This window comes from Corvus hawaiiensis, chromosome 11 (genome assembly GCF_020740725.1).
Source record: "Corvus hawaiiensis isolate bCorHaw1 chromosome 11, bCorHaw1.pri.cur, whole genome shotgun sequence".
In the NCBI taxonomy this organism is placed as follows: domain Eukaryota; kingdom Metazoa; phylum Chordata; class Aves; order Passeriformes; family Corvidae; genus Corvus; species Corvus hawaiiensis.
Window position 1 is genome coordinate 4,131,126 of NC_063223.1, and position 16,267 is coordinate 4,147,392.

At 49.3% G+C, this 16,267-nt stretch overlaps 1 protein-coding gene across 11 annotated transcripts in view; it reads right to left on the reverse strand.

The window, feature by feature from the left end:
• Window positions 1-16,267, reverse strand: part of ITPR1 (inositol 1,4,5-trisphosphate receptor type 1) — a 161,208-nt gene that overhangs the window by 38,486 nt on the left and 106,455 nt on the right. For all 11 annotated transcript variants that reach the window (XM_048315664.1, XM_048315670.1, XM_048315665.1 and 8 more), the window contains 2 exons: window positions 3,623-3,803; window positions 2,771-3,024 (listed from right to left, as the gene is read on the reverse strand). In XM_048315664.1, the coding sequence (XP_048171621.1) occupies window positions 2,771-3,024; window positions 3,623-3,803 (435 nt within the window). The remainder of the gene's footprint in view (window positions 1-2,770; window positions 3,025-3,622; window positions 3,804-16,267) is intronic.

A 16,267-nucleotide genomic window follows, 5' to 3' on the forward strand; every position in this document is an offset into this window, starting at 1 on the left:
TCCTACAGAAATCGGAGCTCGTGCCTTCCCTCCAGGAAAAAAAGCAAAACAAAAGGATAATACCCAAAGTGAGGAAGTAAAATGCTCCCTGGTTGCAGCACAGCATTTATTCTGATTACAGCCAGGCTTGTACCTGAGCTGCTTGATCCAGTCAATAAGGAGAGAAGAGGAATAAGGCCCAGGAGGCGGGAGGGAGGGCATTGTTAGGGGAAGGAACAAGGCGAAGGAAAAAATTGTAGAAAACAAACCCCTGCTGCACTGTGATAAACTGCCCAGGGAGTGTCCGCTGCTGTCTCAGCCAGGACAGAGTGAGCTCTTCATTTTCTGTCATCCAGAGCATCTCACAGGCTACAGAGTGGGAACACAACCCTTCAGTACTGAGTGTGCCATCCCACTGCTCTCCTGGGAATGACCCCGAGGTATGGACCCTCTGAGAGACCCTGCATCCAGAATGAGCAGCCGCAGGCAGATTCAGCTGGAACATGTGGAAAATATGCACCCACACGTTCATCCCAGTCCTTGCATTCATATGGAGAGGGTACTGCAGCTCCTCCAGCCCCATGGAGGGCTGGAGGGAACAGCATCCACACGGAGCAAACGGGCTGTATCTGGGAAGGGAAGGACTGACTGATACAGAGGGCACAGCACTGCAGCTGCCTGAGCATCCCAGAGACCTCTTCCTCTGACACACAGCAGCTCATCCTGCATGACTTGCAGTTCCCTGTGTTTGCACATCAGCTCCCACAGCTGCCAACAGCCTGGAAAGGCTCGGTGTGCCCAGCCCACAGCTGCACCGGGCAGCTGATCCCAACTCACTCCTCATTCAAATATAACGTGCAGTTCTGGGACACACACAGACTCCAGGAGAGTCCCTCCTTGTTCCTTTAGGCAGCGAGTCCTCTGGCACTGCTGCAGGGAGCTCAGCTGCATGCACCAGCTGCAGACACCAAGATTTTGGAGGATCAGACACTTTTGCCTCCCCTTCGGGGCTGAGGGAGAAGGACAAACCTCGAGGCAGGCAGTCAGGCAGCAAGAGGATTACACTGGAAAAATTGTTCTGCCGCCTTTTTTTTTTTTTGTTAAAAAAAAGAGAAATCCCTTTTTCTCTCAGAGCTGACTACGACTACCTGCTGTTTGGGAAATCTAATTGTTCAGGACAGGGAAGAGCTCAGGCCAAGTCTGTGCACTGGCTGGAATTCAACTGCGCTCCTATAGCTGCGGGTGCCTCGCCAAAGGCAGCAGCGGATCCTGCGCGTGCGGTTTGGAATCGTGCCACAGGAACCGCCGGCCTGCTTGGCTCCGACACCGCCAGCGGCAGGAAAACCCTCTGACAAAACACACATCAAAGAGCTCTTTTTCTTAAAAATGAGGGAATGGCTGATGTATATAACCTGGGCACTCAGAGATGCTCCCAGAATGCCAGGCTGGAGCACGGGGACGGTTCCATGCAGCTGTGATCCCACGTGCTGCCGGGACGTTCCCGCTCAGAGGAAGCGATTTGGCAGCTCTGCAAAGCTCTCACGCAGGGTCCCACGCTCCTGCCGGCCAGGGAACAATGTGCAATCAAGGCAATTATTACTCTTTATGAGGGCATTTAGCACATTGTACAGCACCTCACCAGCTTCTCGATCCCAACCCAGCAGCAGTGGCTGCGCTGAACAAAAATCATCTGAATTGCAGCCCCTCTGTAAGGGGGAATCTGCTCTGGGCTCCCTGGAATTCTACAAACACATCCCAGGACAGCATAGGTCAGCTGAGGCTGCCAGGACCTTTGGACACTGCAAACTCCAGCCCCTGTCATGGGGCAGCCAGAGCAGAGCCTGGCCCCCTCCTCTCCACATCCCCCATCAGGTGTTTGCACAAATGGTGAGAGATCCTGAGCCTTCTGCTCTCCAGCCTGACCTCTCTCGGCTCCCCCTGCCTCTCCTTACCCATCAGTCATCTCTGAGACTCCCTGCTGGACTTGGGAGTCCAGGACTGGAGCCAGAATTCCACATAGAGCCTGGGGCATCCAGCTTGTTTAAACGCACATCCAGCTTGTTTAAATGTTTCCCATCCCAATTCTCCACCAAGAGTAAGTCTCCCTTGCTCCAGACCTCACCAGGGTGTCAGGGATGTAGGGTTGGTGAAGGCCAGTCTTACCAGTGAAGAGCAAAGTGAAGGTGGCACTGAGCTCCCTGACCTTCTCCACGTCCTTTGGCACCAAGGACTCCGCCCATTCCACAGCAAACCCCCCCTCTCCCTAATTCCTCCTGTGTGGACACAACCTAGAAACCCTTCTTGTCCCTCAGCAGATTCATCTCCAGCTGAGGCTTTCCTGACACCTTCACCATGTGTTCAACTCTAGGCACATGAAGAGATCCATGAAAACCCAGGAGAACTTGGTCACTGGAAAGTTAAGCTTGAGGAACCAAAGTCCCAATGCCCTCTTCATTTTCCTACATGGTTTTTCTTTCTTTCCCTCCCCTCTCAAAAGCAAATCAGCAACTTTACAGTACAACACTTGCTTGCTTTCAACATATACTCTTTAAAAACCCCAAGAAGTGTTGATCCCACCACCTTTTATGCACCTTTCAAAGACCACTGGATAACTGGACTTCCTCATATCAGTCCAGCAAGGTGTAAGTACTTTTTTTTGGATTAACTTCAAGAGCAAAGAGAATAATTGGTCACATAATCCATTTAAAGAGGCCTGGGATTAGGGATAATGGTGTGGCAGCAGTGAACGCACAAGGCACCCTGAGCACACCTGCCTGGAGCCAGGCGGTACCTGCAAATCCCGGTTGTGGTTTTCGCAGAGCAGCTGCAGGAAGCGCAGGATGGGCTGCATGATGGAGATGACAGCACTCATCTCCAGCTCGTCTTTGCTCTTGTCTGCCGCAGCCTGGGCTCCCTCTCCCGCCGAGTAGTGCTCCTCGGGGTCGGCCTCCCTGCGGTACGTGTTGTACGCCTTCCGCGTGGCCGCAGACGCCTCCAGCAGCTGGTCCCGCACCTCCTCCGTGATCTGGGTCATGGGCTCCCTCACTACAACACACAAGGACACATCTCCCTTAGGGAAGCTGGCTAAAGGGGGCCAGGAGATCTGTTCACACGTGCCCACGGCAGCTTCACCCGCAGGCCCAGCTGCTGAGCAGCAGCTCCCTGGTGAGTACGTTTAGTGTAGGTGAGGGGCTCGTGTCACACTCTGCACCTTGTACACCAGCCACAGCAGGGTTATAAATTTGGGGATTAATTGGTTAGGGCACACACATCTAGCACTAGCCAGAGTTATGGTAAAAGGACCTGCTTCAGAACAAAATTAGGATTTCTTCACTTATTGTTAGAGAAGGCGCTGACCACAACCCACAGTCCAGGGTCGTTACTACGGATCAGATTTGGCCAGCTTGTCACGAGACAAGGCAGCAGACTCTCAGCTCAGAAAGACTTTTCCTCATTTCAATAGCACAACCTCACAAATAGTTGAAGAGGGGATGAAGCTCTTGAAATCCCGAGCCAGGGCACCACTGATCTCTGAACTTTGCTCTGTGGGATCAGAGATCAGAGCATTATTGCATCAGTTGAAATGAGTTCAAAACACACTGTACTCCCCTGTCAGTTCAGAAAGGGAACGACTGAGGATTACCTCTTTTCCTGTTGGGAACATCTCTGTCTGAGTCTTCATCTTTCTTTTTGTTTCCTAAGTCACTGGTGTTGACTGTGACAGTTGCCTTGATTTCCTGCTGTGCCACTTTCATGCGATCATAAAAAACCTTAAAGAACTTCTCGGATTTCTTATCTTCCGTCAGCCGGCAGAAGAAGGAATGCTACAAGAGAAAAGGAAGAGCATCTGTAGCTCCACACACAGGTCTGAACCCAGACAATTCCACCTTTCTGCACCGTGTGGTATCCTGCAGGACCAGGAGCTTCATTAGTCGTCAGCAAATTGAAACTCACAGCAACGGAAACTTGTAGTTTATTGTAAGGCAGCCCCAGTGTCTCAGCTTTGTTAAACCCCTCATTAACAGCTTCAAATACAGATTTAAAGAGAAGTGAGGGCAATAAATCACACCAGCCTGATACACTTGGGCAGCACACCTCACTTTCAACAAGGGAGATAAGGTAAGTACCACGAATTAAGGAGAAGGGAATTCCCTATAATTTGATTCTCAGTTCAGAAACAAAAGGGTATGAGCAAATTACAGAGGAGGAAGAATCGTCCTGCCTTCCCACCCTCAGATCCAAGGGACTGTGACTCAACACACAACAGCCAATGTTAATCACAGTCCAAAAACGTACAAAACAGGGTGATGCCGTGAGGGACATCTCCTGCTGAGCTTCCCCTGCCCTGCCTGCAGCAGGCTCCTTAAAACTCCTTTTAGCTCCTACTCCAATATATCTTTAAGTGACAGAAAAACTCAAAGCACTACTTTTAAGAAGGTTTATTACTCTTCTTCTGCACATATGTGCATAGAGACAGAAAGTTCTCCCTAAAATCGAGGAGAATACAAATCATGTACAGGTCAAGAAGGAGCCAACACAGTGAGTGATCAGACAACTCTTGATGAAACCAATATGCTGTTACATAAATCAGGACCAGAGCTTAAACACGACTGAAGGATGAACTTGTAAGTGGGTCACCTTATGCAGAGCATTATGAAATTAGTTAGCATTCTGCAGCGGCTCGCCAGCCAACAGCTTTACATGATGAATAGGAATGAAGCCTGATTTATTGAAAAAACAAATTAAAATGGGAATAGCAATATATCCTGCCCGCTCCGCTGTGGAGCACACGGGGCCGTGGCTGCTGCTGCCTTTGATCACTCCCCAGCAGCTGCACCGAGAACACACGGAGTGACTTTGAACACTCCCAGAGTTGTGTCTTTGATTACAGGCAGAGCAGGAGTGTGGCTATTTAAAGAACGTGGTCAATATTCACGAGATATCCCTCCCACCACTGCAGCACCTCCCACCTGCCCTCGGCACCTCAGGTAAACTCGCTAGATTCTGTTTACTGCTAGTGATTGAGAGAGAGGAGAGAAAGGAGAACAACCCAGGACAGACATCCCAAATCCACAAAGACAGTCACAGCAGTACCCCCTCCTGAGACCCACCCACAGAGTGTAGCAAAGCAGAGGTGCCAGAGCACTGCAGGACATGCCCTCTGCCCAGTGCTGGGCCTGTGATGTGCCACCTGGTGATCTGGGTGCCAAATTCATTTATTAGTATTGGTACAGTAAAAATAAAATATCTAATCCAAGCCTTTATACCGACAATTTGAGTGTTTTCTCATAATGTGTTCCCATGGCTCTAAACTGAAAGAGGGCTGATTTAGATTAGATATATTCAAGAAATCCTTCCTGGTGAGGAGGGTGAGGCTAACCAACAACCAAATCCCTCAATAACTGGGTGGTTGAGGCAGCCAAGCCTGAACTAACTCTGTTACTTGGTGGCTACACAGACAGAGAGAAGAAGAGTTTGGATCTGAGGAGCATCTTGCAAATTTCACTCTACCAAGATTACAAATAGTAACAACAACAAAAACAACAATTTACAGATAGACCAGCAGAAGCCACGGGCTCCAGAAAGGCCAAGCACTTTCTGAAAAATCCCACGATTTGCACATCAGGCAGCGATGGCCGTGACCTGGCTGCCACATCTCCAGAGCCCAGACAGAAGGAGTTTCCCTGTGACGAAGCCGTACTGAAGGAAAAGCCTTTTTTTAATGAACCACACTAAAGAAATACCTTTTATGAGAGTAATTACTGCTTGCTGACAGACTTGATTTTTGTCGTCTTTTCAAGCTTCTTAACTGAGTTTCCACTGCGCTTCAGAGAAAAAAAAACCCAAATGAAAGGAGCATTTCCAGTAAAGCTTTTTGTGCATGCTGTGCATACACTGAAGGGGTGTCACCAAATGATTGTTTCAGTTTAGGTCAGGATGCCTAACACCTTCACACATATGAATCAACCACATGCCAGCTCCCAAGATACTGTATTTTAAGAGGTGTGATCTTGCAAGTTGCGCTTGAGCAGGTAACGGGTGGTGATAATTATGACAGAAATCCTAAAATTTTATTTACAGATATAGCCTCAAAGAAGAAAGTGGAGAAATCTCCCTTTTTAAAACGGAAATCGAGTGGCCATTTTAGAGCACCGTCTGCTGGGGTCCTGGCTTGTGTACAGACACCATGGAACCACAGGCTGCTGAAAGAGCAAGTGTGGAGGAACAGCCAACCTCCACACTCCTGTGGGATTTTGAGGAAGAGAGCTTTAAACATAGCCCTGACACTGCAGCATCTGACACCAGCCATCCCTGAGGATCCAGTCACCATCACACTGGGGCTTGGGAGCTCCTAAAAACCTACTGCAGGGCAGGGAACTGTGTCCCATAACAAACCAGTACAGGCTGTGCCTGGCTGTCCCAGCATGGAAAAGCTGTCTGAGAGGTAGTGGAGATACAGCTCCATCTGGTACTGGAGACACGGGCAGTGAAGGCAAGAGAGAGATTTGTGACAAGGGCATGGAGGGACAGGACAAGGGGAATGGCTTCCCACTGCCAGAGGGCAGGGATAGATGAGATTTTGGGAAAGAATTGTTCCCTGTGAGGGTGGGCAGGCCCTGGCACAGGGTGCCCAGAGCAGCTGGGGCTGCCCCTGGATCCCTGGCAGTGTCCCAGGCCAGGCTGGACACTGGGGCTTGCAGCAGCCTGGGACAGTGGAAGGTGTCCCTGCCCATGGCAAGGGGTTGGAAGTAGATGATATTTAAGGTTCCTTCCAGCCCAAATCATTCTGGCACTCTTACAGAGTGCTAAACTCATGCAATATGAAACTGCACTTTATTTCAACCCTGCATTGTTAATGTCTTTTAAGTCATTGCCCCTGGACAGGAGCCACGGCAGGGCCACAGCAGCTCGTGAGGTCTGCCCCATGCTCTCAGGCTCAGCAAAGAGCTTTAGGAGTGCCCACAGCTCAGGGAAGCCCAGCAGATCTCCACAGCACAGCAACCTCCCGAGCAAATGAACCGCGGCCGCTCTGAGGTGACAGCGCCCGAGATAATGGGATGGTAATTAATTAATTACACAGCCACAGAAGGAAACCCAGACCCACCCCACGTGACAAGCACGAGTGGCTGACAGGACAGATCCTCACTCACCGTGAGCAAGGACACCGCCACAGAGCTCTCCAGCACTTCTGAGGAGGGAGCAACCACCACCTGCACACATTCATTGCTTCAAGGGGATGGAAGGAGAATCCAGCACAGGCACCACGTCTGCAAAGCAGCCACACCACTGCTCCTCCTGACATCCAATTAAAGTACCACAGAGCAGATCAACTCCTAACACCAGATACCAGCAAACTTGTGGAGTAACTTCTTCCTTTCCCACTCCATCACCCAACTCTGCTCCTAAAGAATTCCAGCCAGAAGCCTCATGCACAGCAGGACATCCCCCTTACACCTCTGCCCCTCCAGTGGATCCCCCCTGGGCCAAAGGAGCTCGGTACATAAATACCATCATCACCTGTGACTCTATCTCCTGCTCCACACAACACATGCAGAAGCAAAGCTGCAAACCCAGAGATGGATTTCTCTGGAGAAGAAATTGAAGGCCAAGTTTCTATTGCAGCACCTTGACCAGCTACAGCCTGGCCCACCCTGGAGCACCAGCAGCCCTTCGAGCTCCCTCACCAACTCAGCCTGTGTTCCACGGGTTTTTTTGAGAAAAGAATCCTGTCTTTCTTGAGAAAGTGTCAGAGATGATGAACTGTGTCTGTCTGTGGTCTATTCCAGTGGTTAAAAACTGTTAGAAACATGTGGTTAAGCTCCTTTTTACGTCACTAACTTCCAGTCACTCATATTTTTTTAAGTTTGTGTCTCTTCTGTAGTTACTCCCAGGAACTTGGACTCCCCTTCTGACTATTTACATACTCTGTGAAATGTTTACCTAACGTTCCGTGCTAAACTGAAAATACCATTTTTGCTTGCTGGCTTTTTATTCAGCATTAATATCATCTTCTGTGGTGGGTATTTTTTGGCATGTTCTTAAATATTGCAAATCATTAACAAGCTGGATTGTAGAACCACATTAAAAAAAAATAAATCAGCAAAGAACAGGCACATTTCCTGGCATTAGCACTTAATTCTGAGACCTTTGACATATGTAATATACATAATTTCTAATGATGAGTGGAAGAGAAGCTCAGCTAACTCCCCAGCAGTTCAGGGGGGCGGGATTATGGAGGCAGGATAACCACAGGGGAGGGACAAATGCTCCTTAACGTGTCTCTCATACCAGCAGTTGGTAACAAATTGGATTTTAGCCAGCAGAACTGACATCTGTCCTTCGGAGAGTGAAACCATAAAGCACAGCAGTCTGGTACCTTTGTGCAAGGTGTACAGAGGACAGACCCAGGTAAGTAATCCACTGTAAATGTAACTAATCCACAGTAAATTTAATGATGAGTGAGCTTGTGCCCAGTGTAGGATTGTTAAATGGGAAAAGAAACCAGGCAGCAGCTGAAGGCAGCTGATTTCTAGCTCTTGCCTCTGAAAGCCTTGCCAGTTTGGCTGGTGTGTGCTGTCCCCTTTACTGGGAACACCTTTCCCTACCCTGTTACCTGGCTCTGCCCCGAAGTCACGGCTGTTTTGCCAGCCAAGAAAAGGAGCAACAGTTGGATTGTGTCTCATGGAACAGCTTGACTTTCCACCCCAGACTAGTTCCGGGCTGGGCTGTCTGATCCTGTGAGGAACAGCACCAAAACCCAGCAGCGAGCCCTGGGTTTCAGCAGGCTCTGCACAGCCGTGTTTGCTCCCCACGAGGGCTGGCCTGGCCTGGGGCTGCCTTGGCTGCAGGAGCCACTCCGAGGTTGCCATCAGCCCACAGAGCTCGGAGCAGTCCCGGGGCCGCACCCTCCCAGAGCTGTTTCATCAGCTACGAAGCCCTGCCAGACCATCCCAACACATCCCAAAGAATTCCCCAGCAAAACAAGCTTTTGATTACCAAGAAATCAGGGAAAGCAAAGCCCCAGCAAACACCTCACCAATTAAAGCAAACTGCTGTCGTCTCCTTCCCCATTTCTCTAATGCCAGCGCACAGAAAACACCCCGTGAACTTGGCGAGCCAGGGACATTTCAGAGAGGAAAGTCCCTCCAGAAAGAGGAGAAAGCTCAGCAATCTGGCTTAAACTCAGGACATTTTATTCCAACACTAGAGAGAAATCACTGCAGGGACCTCAGCTCGCTCGGGTTATCCGGCCAGCACGAACTAATGCAAAACTTGTGTGCTACTTCATCTCTGCAGGAAGAGTTTGCCACCCCCAGATGAGTTCTTAGAGCTGGACTACTTCAAACAAGCCACATTTTAAGGGGAACTGCACTAACACAAGCACTGAATTAAGCTCAAATGCCAGCCTTCTACATTCTGCCTAAACATACTGCGAGGGCTTCTGCTGCAGAAAATTCCAACCCAACTTTGCTTTCAGTCCCTCCTCATTTATTTATTTTAAATATCGCTAATCCCTCTCTCTCGAAATCTCTCTTACGTCCTGGCTCGCTGGAGATCCATCACTTTGGGCACGAGTGATGGATATCATTAGTCTTGCATAGCTTAAGGAAATGGCAGCTGAAATATTTCACACTGAACATACTTCACAGTTTGAAATAAACCCATAAGGAAAATCTGCCAGAACACCTCAATTGCCTGTTTTTTTTGCAAACTGTAAAATAAACTTTGTCCTGAAAGCAGAAGGAGGACTTCCCAGCTCTATTTTCCACAAATAAGACAAACTCTCCCTGCCATGGGCATCCACTCAGCATCCTGCATAGCTCTGCTCCTTGTTGGGGGTTCTGCCCACCTTAGGGGGTAATGTTTTCTGGGGGTGATGAGTGTACAGATCCTGACCTGTGGAAATGCTTGTGTGTCCCACCCAGCTTTAAATGAGACCAGCAGCACAACCACACCAGGAAGAGCCCTCGTATCCTACCTGTTCTCTTTCTGCAACACCCAAAAATCTTGATGCAACTCAAAGTCATTTCACAGAGGAAAGCAAGAACAAACCCCACAGAGATACAGTTCCCTCACACCCTTCCAGAGCCAATGTGAGCCCTTGGAAATATGAGGTGACACTGGTGGTGAGGGCACAGTGGGGGAACCACAAGTATAAATGTGACTGTGGGGTCTGGGCTCACAGATGGCCTGGGGAGCATGGGAGACTCGGGGTCTGCCTTGCTGTCAGCACAGAGCTGATTTGGGTTCCTCCTGCATCCCTGTGGGAACACACAGTGCTGGGTCACTCAGCTCAGCCATGGCAGGAGCATGGATCCCATTCCCCACGGCAGGAGCACGGATCCCACTTCCCCACCGAACCGGCGAGCGCTGCGTAGGTGTGAGAAACAAGGAAGTCTGCAGACTCCCCAAAAGAAAAAAATAAAAGTGTAAGATCTTCTTGAGAGACAGAGGAATTAAAGAAAACCATAGCAACAAGTCAGTCCACCTACCCAAACCACCCACCCACCACCAGTTTCATTTGCTGACGCACTTCAAAAACAAGCTGGCTCCTACCCGCTCTGGAAGGTGAGCAAGCCCTGAGAGCTCATTAAATTCCCTTCTCAGCTACTCTTGTGTGCCTGCAGCTAGTGAGCAAGTGGGATATAAATAGAAGTTATATAACAGCGCTTTGTTGATTCCTGTGCTTACCAAAAAAAAAGGCAGCATGACCTTGTTTTGCTGAATAGCTTTGCCTCTGCCTGCTTGGGGAGGACTTTAATCCTGCTAGGGATCATCTTGAAAGTTTATGTTGGACGTGGATCCCGTGGAGAGGAATTGGGAGAATTACTGATTTATCTCCCTGCTCCTTGCAGGACCAGGATCCCAGTGGAATGCTGAGAGGATTGCCACAGAGGAAGTGGTACCCAAGCGTGAACAACACAAGGCCACCACGACACAGCTGAACCCTGAGGCAGCGCCTCTTCTCCTTTTTTTCCACCTACACTGCTCAACCGCACAGACAGGCACCTCAAAACCCAGTGGAAGACTTCCCTTTGGGAAAAAAGACTGGAAGATGTTCTGCTGCAGGAATACTGATGGCCCAAACACATCTCAGAAAGCAGCAGGAGCTGCAGCTCAAGTGGAAAGTCGAGGTGGTATCGTTACCATCTCACCTCATCCACCCTCAATCTCACCCGTGCATTCCAGTGCCCTGAAAGAAAATGGAATCTCCCCTGCAGGAAGGATTGCTCACAGTGCATTATCAGAGGAGCTGGACTGTTCTGAGCATGATGGTATCCAACAGCTGTGGGACACTGAGACTTCACTGTGCTAAATACATTAAAATATACTCCAAGGAGATGGGTGTGCTCCTACAGGCTTGGCAGCCCAGTCTCCTCACAGGCTGTGAGGACAGAGCATCAGGACAGAGGTTTCTTCATGGCTACTGCAGGCCCTGTACTTTCCTTGTAAGGCAGCTGCGCTATCAAGGAGGTCAGGATTTGCACAAAGTTTCCTTTCGGAGAGGGCTCTTTCACAAAAGGACAAGATCTCTGCCCACAGTTGATGATGCAGGTCCTTATCAACGTTTTTTTTTTATGTGATGTTTGTAACATACTCAGAATGTAAAAAAAAAACCATATGGTGTATTTTACCTTGAGGAAAAACACATTAAAACAGTGAAAGACACAGGTGATTGTTTAACACATTCCAAGAGCTTGCTTGGCTGTGCTTTCGTTTCCTAAACAGGCATCACTAAAACAACGAAAAAAAAAAGATACAACATCCTGTATCACAGAATTCTGCCTGTCAGAAACAAAAAAATTTAAGACTTCTTTTATCAATGATCAGAAGTTCTCAAGTGCTATTTACAGAAGTTTAGTGACCCAACGACATTCTTGCCTCTGAAGCCTTTGCTTTATATACAATTGTCTGTGCTCACTGATATCTGTGACTGCTGCAAATCTTGAAAGAAATAAATCTGATTTAAAAACTCCAAACCACAAATTAAAGCACTATTGTGTCACTAAGCCTACATTTTATCCCACCAGTACTCCTGTAACGTTTTGCAGAGTTTTCCCCTCATTTTGCAGGGCAGGTGCAGCCACATAAAAAAAGAAACAAAGTGTTCCTGCAACCAAACAGGACATTTTAGCCACAGTACTTCACAGCCAATGCTACAATGAGCTCAAGGACATAAACTTGTCTTGAAGTCTCTGCTCTCTCCAACCCAAGGGCTCCAGTGGCTGGTACCCCCCAGTGGGCTTCCCTGGGTCTCCTGAGTGCCAAAACCACAAAGAACTGGATAGCTCTGCATTCAATTCCTTTTGTGCACCAATCCTGCAATTATGAAATAACTATCAATCATCCCTGGACAGTCCGAGGCACAGAAAAGGAGACCACAATTCAGCCTGGTGGGGTTTCCTCACTGGTGGCAAAACACGAGGAAAAATGTTGAGAAATGTCAACTGAGTCTGAGTGCGGAGCAAGACCAGGTCGGGATGGGAGAGTTGTGTGAGTCCAGGCCAGAATTTCCTACCAAACCTGACGGATGAGGAGGTGGCTTCTGGGATTTCTGTGTCCATGGCACCTCTTCCACAGGCAGCACGGCCACAGCCCCCAGGCCCACAGAACACTCAAGGGAAGGCACACAGATCCTCTGGGGAGGCTCAACCAACAGCTCTGGAAGTTCAAACAGCTCAAAGCCACAAGCTTTTTGCACAGTCACATCTCAAAGGAGCCTCACATGCTCACGGTGAGCTCCAACCCACCATTCCATACAACATGGATTCACTCTTGCCATGCTGTGATGGAGGCACAACTCTCCAGCTCACCACCTGTCTCGAATCAGGGTGGCCCCTGGTCCTCATCTCACACCCAGCTGCTGGGGAGAGGGGGCTATGAAGCACATCCTATCATCATCCTCTGTGCAAGAGCAGCAACTCTGCTCAGATGCCTTAAAGCCAGGAGCAAATCCCACTTCCTTCCTGAAAAATAATCACCCTTTCCTTGTGTGCCAACTCCCATCACCCCACCCTCTGTGTTTGCAGCCCACCTAGGGGGACAACAATGGACAAAGGGGAACAAAGGCACCACCAGTCTCCGAAGTGGCAGACATGCATTGTGTCACCTTGGGGCAGCACTTAAAAACTGCCTGAAACAACCAATGTCGTCAACCTCATTTTACCTTCCCCTGCTGAAAGCACCAACATGTGCGTGTGGGTAATTTGTCACGCAAGCTGACTTTTGAGAAGATCCCTAATTAAAGGAGCAGAGTCTCCATGGAGAGGTGTTATGTAAGGGACTTTACTTGCCATTAACTTCCACCGACCAAGAAAACCCGAAACACAGTGGAGGTGAGGCAGAGTAGCGGCACATGGAATTTTTACTGAGCAGACAAGAGACGAGCGTTGCAGGACGAGTCCTCAGCAATTTCCTGCACTGTCACTCATGTGCCAAGGTTGCTGCACCAGAGGAAAGCCTGGCCGTGCTGCCACACGTGTGGGAGGGGATGGAGCGTTCATCCCTTCCCAAGGAGATGCAGCTCCGAGTGCCCATGAGCACCAGCACCCACCAGAGCATTCCTTGCTGTGGGGAAGGGAGCCCAAGGCAGCACCAGGACAGCAGCCAGGCACTGGCACCCGGGGAGCAGGGCAGGCTCAGCCCTCATCCTCCGGAGCAGAGCTTGGGGCAGCCCCAGGGCTGCTCAGAACCACTGAGCCAGCGCTCCCCTGGGGGATGCTCAGGGTTATATAAATTAATAAAGGGGTTGATGTAATTTGCAGCTCAGTGAGTTGCAGCATTTATCAAGTTAATTTGTTGTCTGGTGCTGACCCCGTGGTTCCACCTCTGCTTCTGTCTCCGTGCAAACGAGGGCAGGCCTCCCACTGAAACCCAGGGCTCCCGCTGAGCCGGAGTGACGAGCTGAGCTCACCAGGCACAGCCACCACAAGGTCACCACCATCCTGCTACCAAAGAACCTGACAGTGCTTCTAAGTTAATTCCAAAAGCTAAACCCCAGAAAGTTTCTACCTGGAGAGCTGGAAGTGGGCAAAGACCTTCCCAGAAGAGCTCATTTGCCACATTCACATTCACCCCTGCAGCAGAACGTGGAGCAGCGTGGGATTCACTGTGCCACACATCACCAGCTCAGCCTCCTTCCTGAGGTGAACCAGGAGCGTTTTCTCTTGTCCTGCTTCTCCCCCACATTAATTTTCTTAACAATAAAAAATCCCTCCTGCCAATTACAATAAGGAACCTTTCGAGATTTGCTTTTCTGCTGGAGTTGGCAACCACCTACTTTGCCTACCCTTAATACTGGCCCTGCCTGTACCTAATGAAACAGCAACACCTATTCCAGTTATCCCTTCCCAGCATCATGGGGATCTGTTCTCCCACGGAAGCTCATGGGAGTTACCCGGGAACTCCCATTATTAACCGTATTACAATCAACATGTGCAAGTTCCTGTGTGTTGGTACAAACCTTCTGCTTCACTTCAGGCTGAATCAATTTCCCTTGTGAAAACCTGGAGTTAAGAAAATGCCATGCAGGGGTGACACGTTTCTGGCTTTGCTGCCAAAGAGACTTTTTTACATAACCTGTCCCTATCCCACCACTTTCCTATTCTCAAAGGCCTGCAGACAGAGGCAATTGAAGTTCAGCAGAAATTATTCAAACTGAGCACAGAACAAACTTGTTTGGGACACTATCAATCAAAAGCTGCTTAAAATAACCAAAAAATTTGTGAAATGAAGATAAACTCTGTTAGACCTCAAAGACAAAGCTGGCTGGTTTGGCTAGGTCATCTTTCCCGATGACAAATGCATCTGATGCAAAATGAACACAGTCATTAGTCCAGAGACTGAGGATGACTCTTCCACTGGCATTTGCTGGAAACTGCAGAAGAACTGCAGAAAAGCCACTCTGAGGTTGCAGAGATTGCCAAGCCCTACCCACCCACTCTGCAAAACTTACCAAAAGAACACAGATTACAGAAAGACTGGGGTAAAACACAAGGAAAGTATTGGGTTCATTTTCCTAAGTGCATCTAGTTTCCACAAGCAGCCAAATTTTGCAGAGTGTTTTGTAAAAATGAATTCCTGCTAAGGGGAGACCATCACTTTGCTGCACTCAGTAAATCTTCACTGTGTCATAGCCAAAGGCTGCTATACAAAACCCATCAGCTTTGCAGATTATCAAGTACCCACACAGCTCTCCTGAACAGCTGGGCTGCACCCAGGGCCCTCTGCATTTTGAGCCATTCTTCCTACATGGAGACAGCAAAGCTTGATTACATGAGTTCACTGTCTCAGGATACCAGTTTAACTTGGCCATCACACCACTCAGCAACTACCCTGGGAGACACAGCCCCGAACTGATGATTTTACTGAAGAGCAAGCCTCCACCTTCGCTTTGATTCCCAGCGTGGAGCCAGCTGTTCTCCCAGAAGTTAAACTTTGTGGCTGGTGTTTTCCCCATTGGAGTTCCACTGACTTGGCTCTCTAAAGCTCTACTGAAGCTCAGAGTGCTGAGGACGTGCTGTTCCCGACTGCCACTGCCAGTGTCCCACAGGCCCCCATGTGCTGGAGCCGCTGCAAGGCACCAGAAATCCCTCTCCCTACCACCAGTTTAACCAACGTGGAGGAAAGCCACAGACCATGTCTGTGCACTGATTATGCTCCTTTTTTGCCACGAAGTCCATGGAGTGTTCTAGCATGGAATATCCACATCCCAACGACTCCATGGGATATTTTCAATAACATCCCATTCGAGCTTTGCATGCATGAGTAAGAGCTGCTGGGTGTGTCTGAGCCCTCAGAGCTCACAGCTGTAGGCATCACAAGTCGTTTGGTCCCGAAAACATTCTGTACTTAAAAGCAGCCCACACTCCAGCAGAGCCCCCTCCCAGCCCATCCCACCGGAGCACGCAGACGCACCTGGGGACTGCTGGCTGCCTGGAGTCTACAGACACCTGCCAAGGACTTATTCCTGAGTGGGAAAGGGTGGAAAATAACCACTCTGGGTTGTGGAAGCACATCTGTAGAGGCTGGAGTGCAGCAGGACCTGGCAGTAGTGCACGGCACAGGGCGGAAGCACCACTGCCCTGAGAGCCATCATTCCTGACCGCAGGGCTGTTCCACAGCTCCCGGTTTCAGACAGCAAATGAAAATGAAACTATCTCCCTTTTGGGCAAAGAAGGTGTCTTTGGAGATGGACTGCAGATTTTCCTGTTGATTTTCACTGGGTGAGCTAAGGAATCTGCTTCCAGCATGGATTTGTGCACAGTGGGAAGTGACTTTGCTCAAT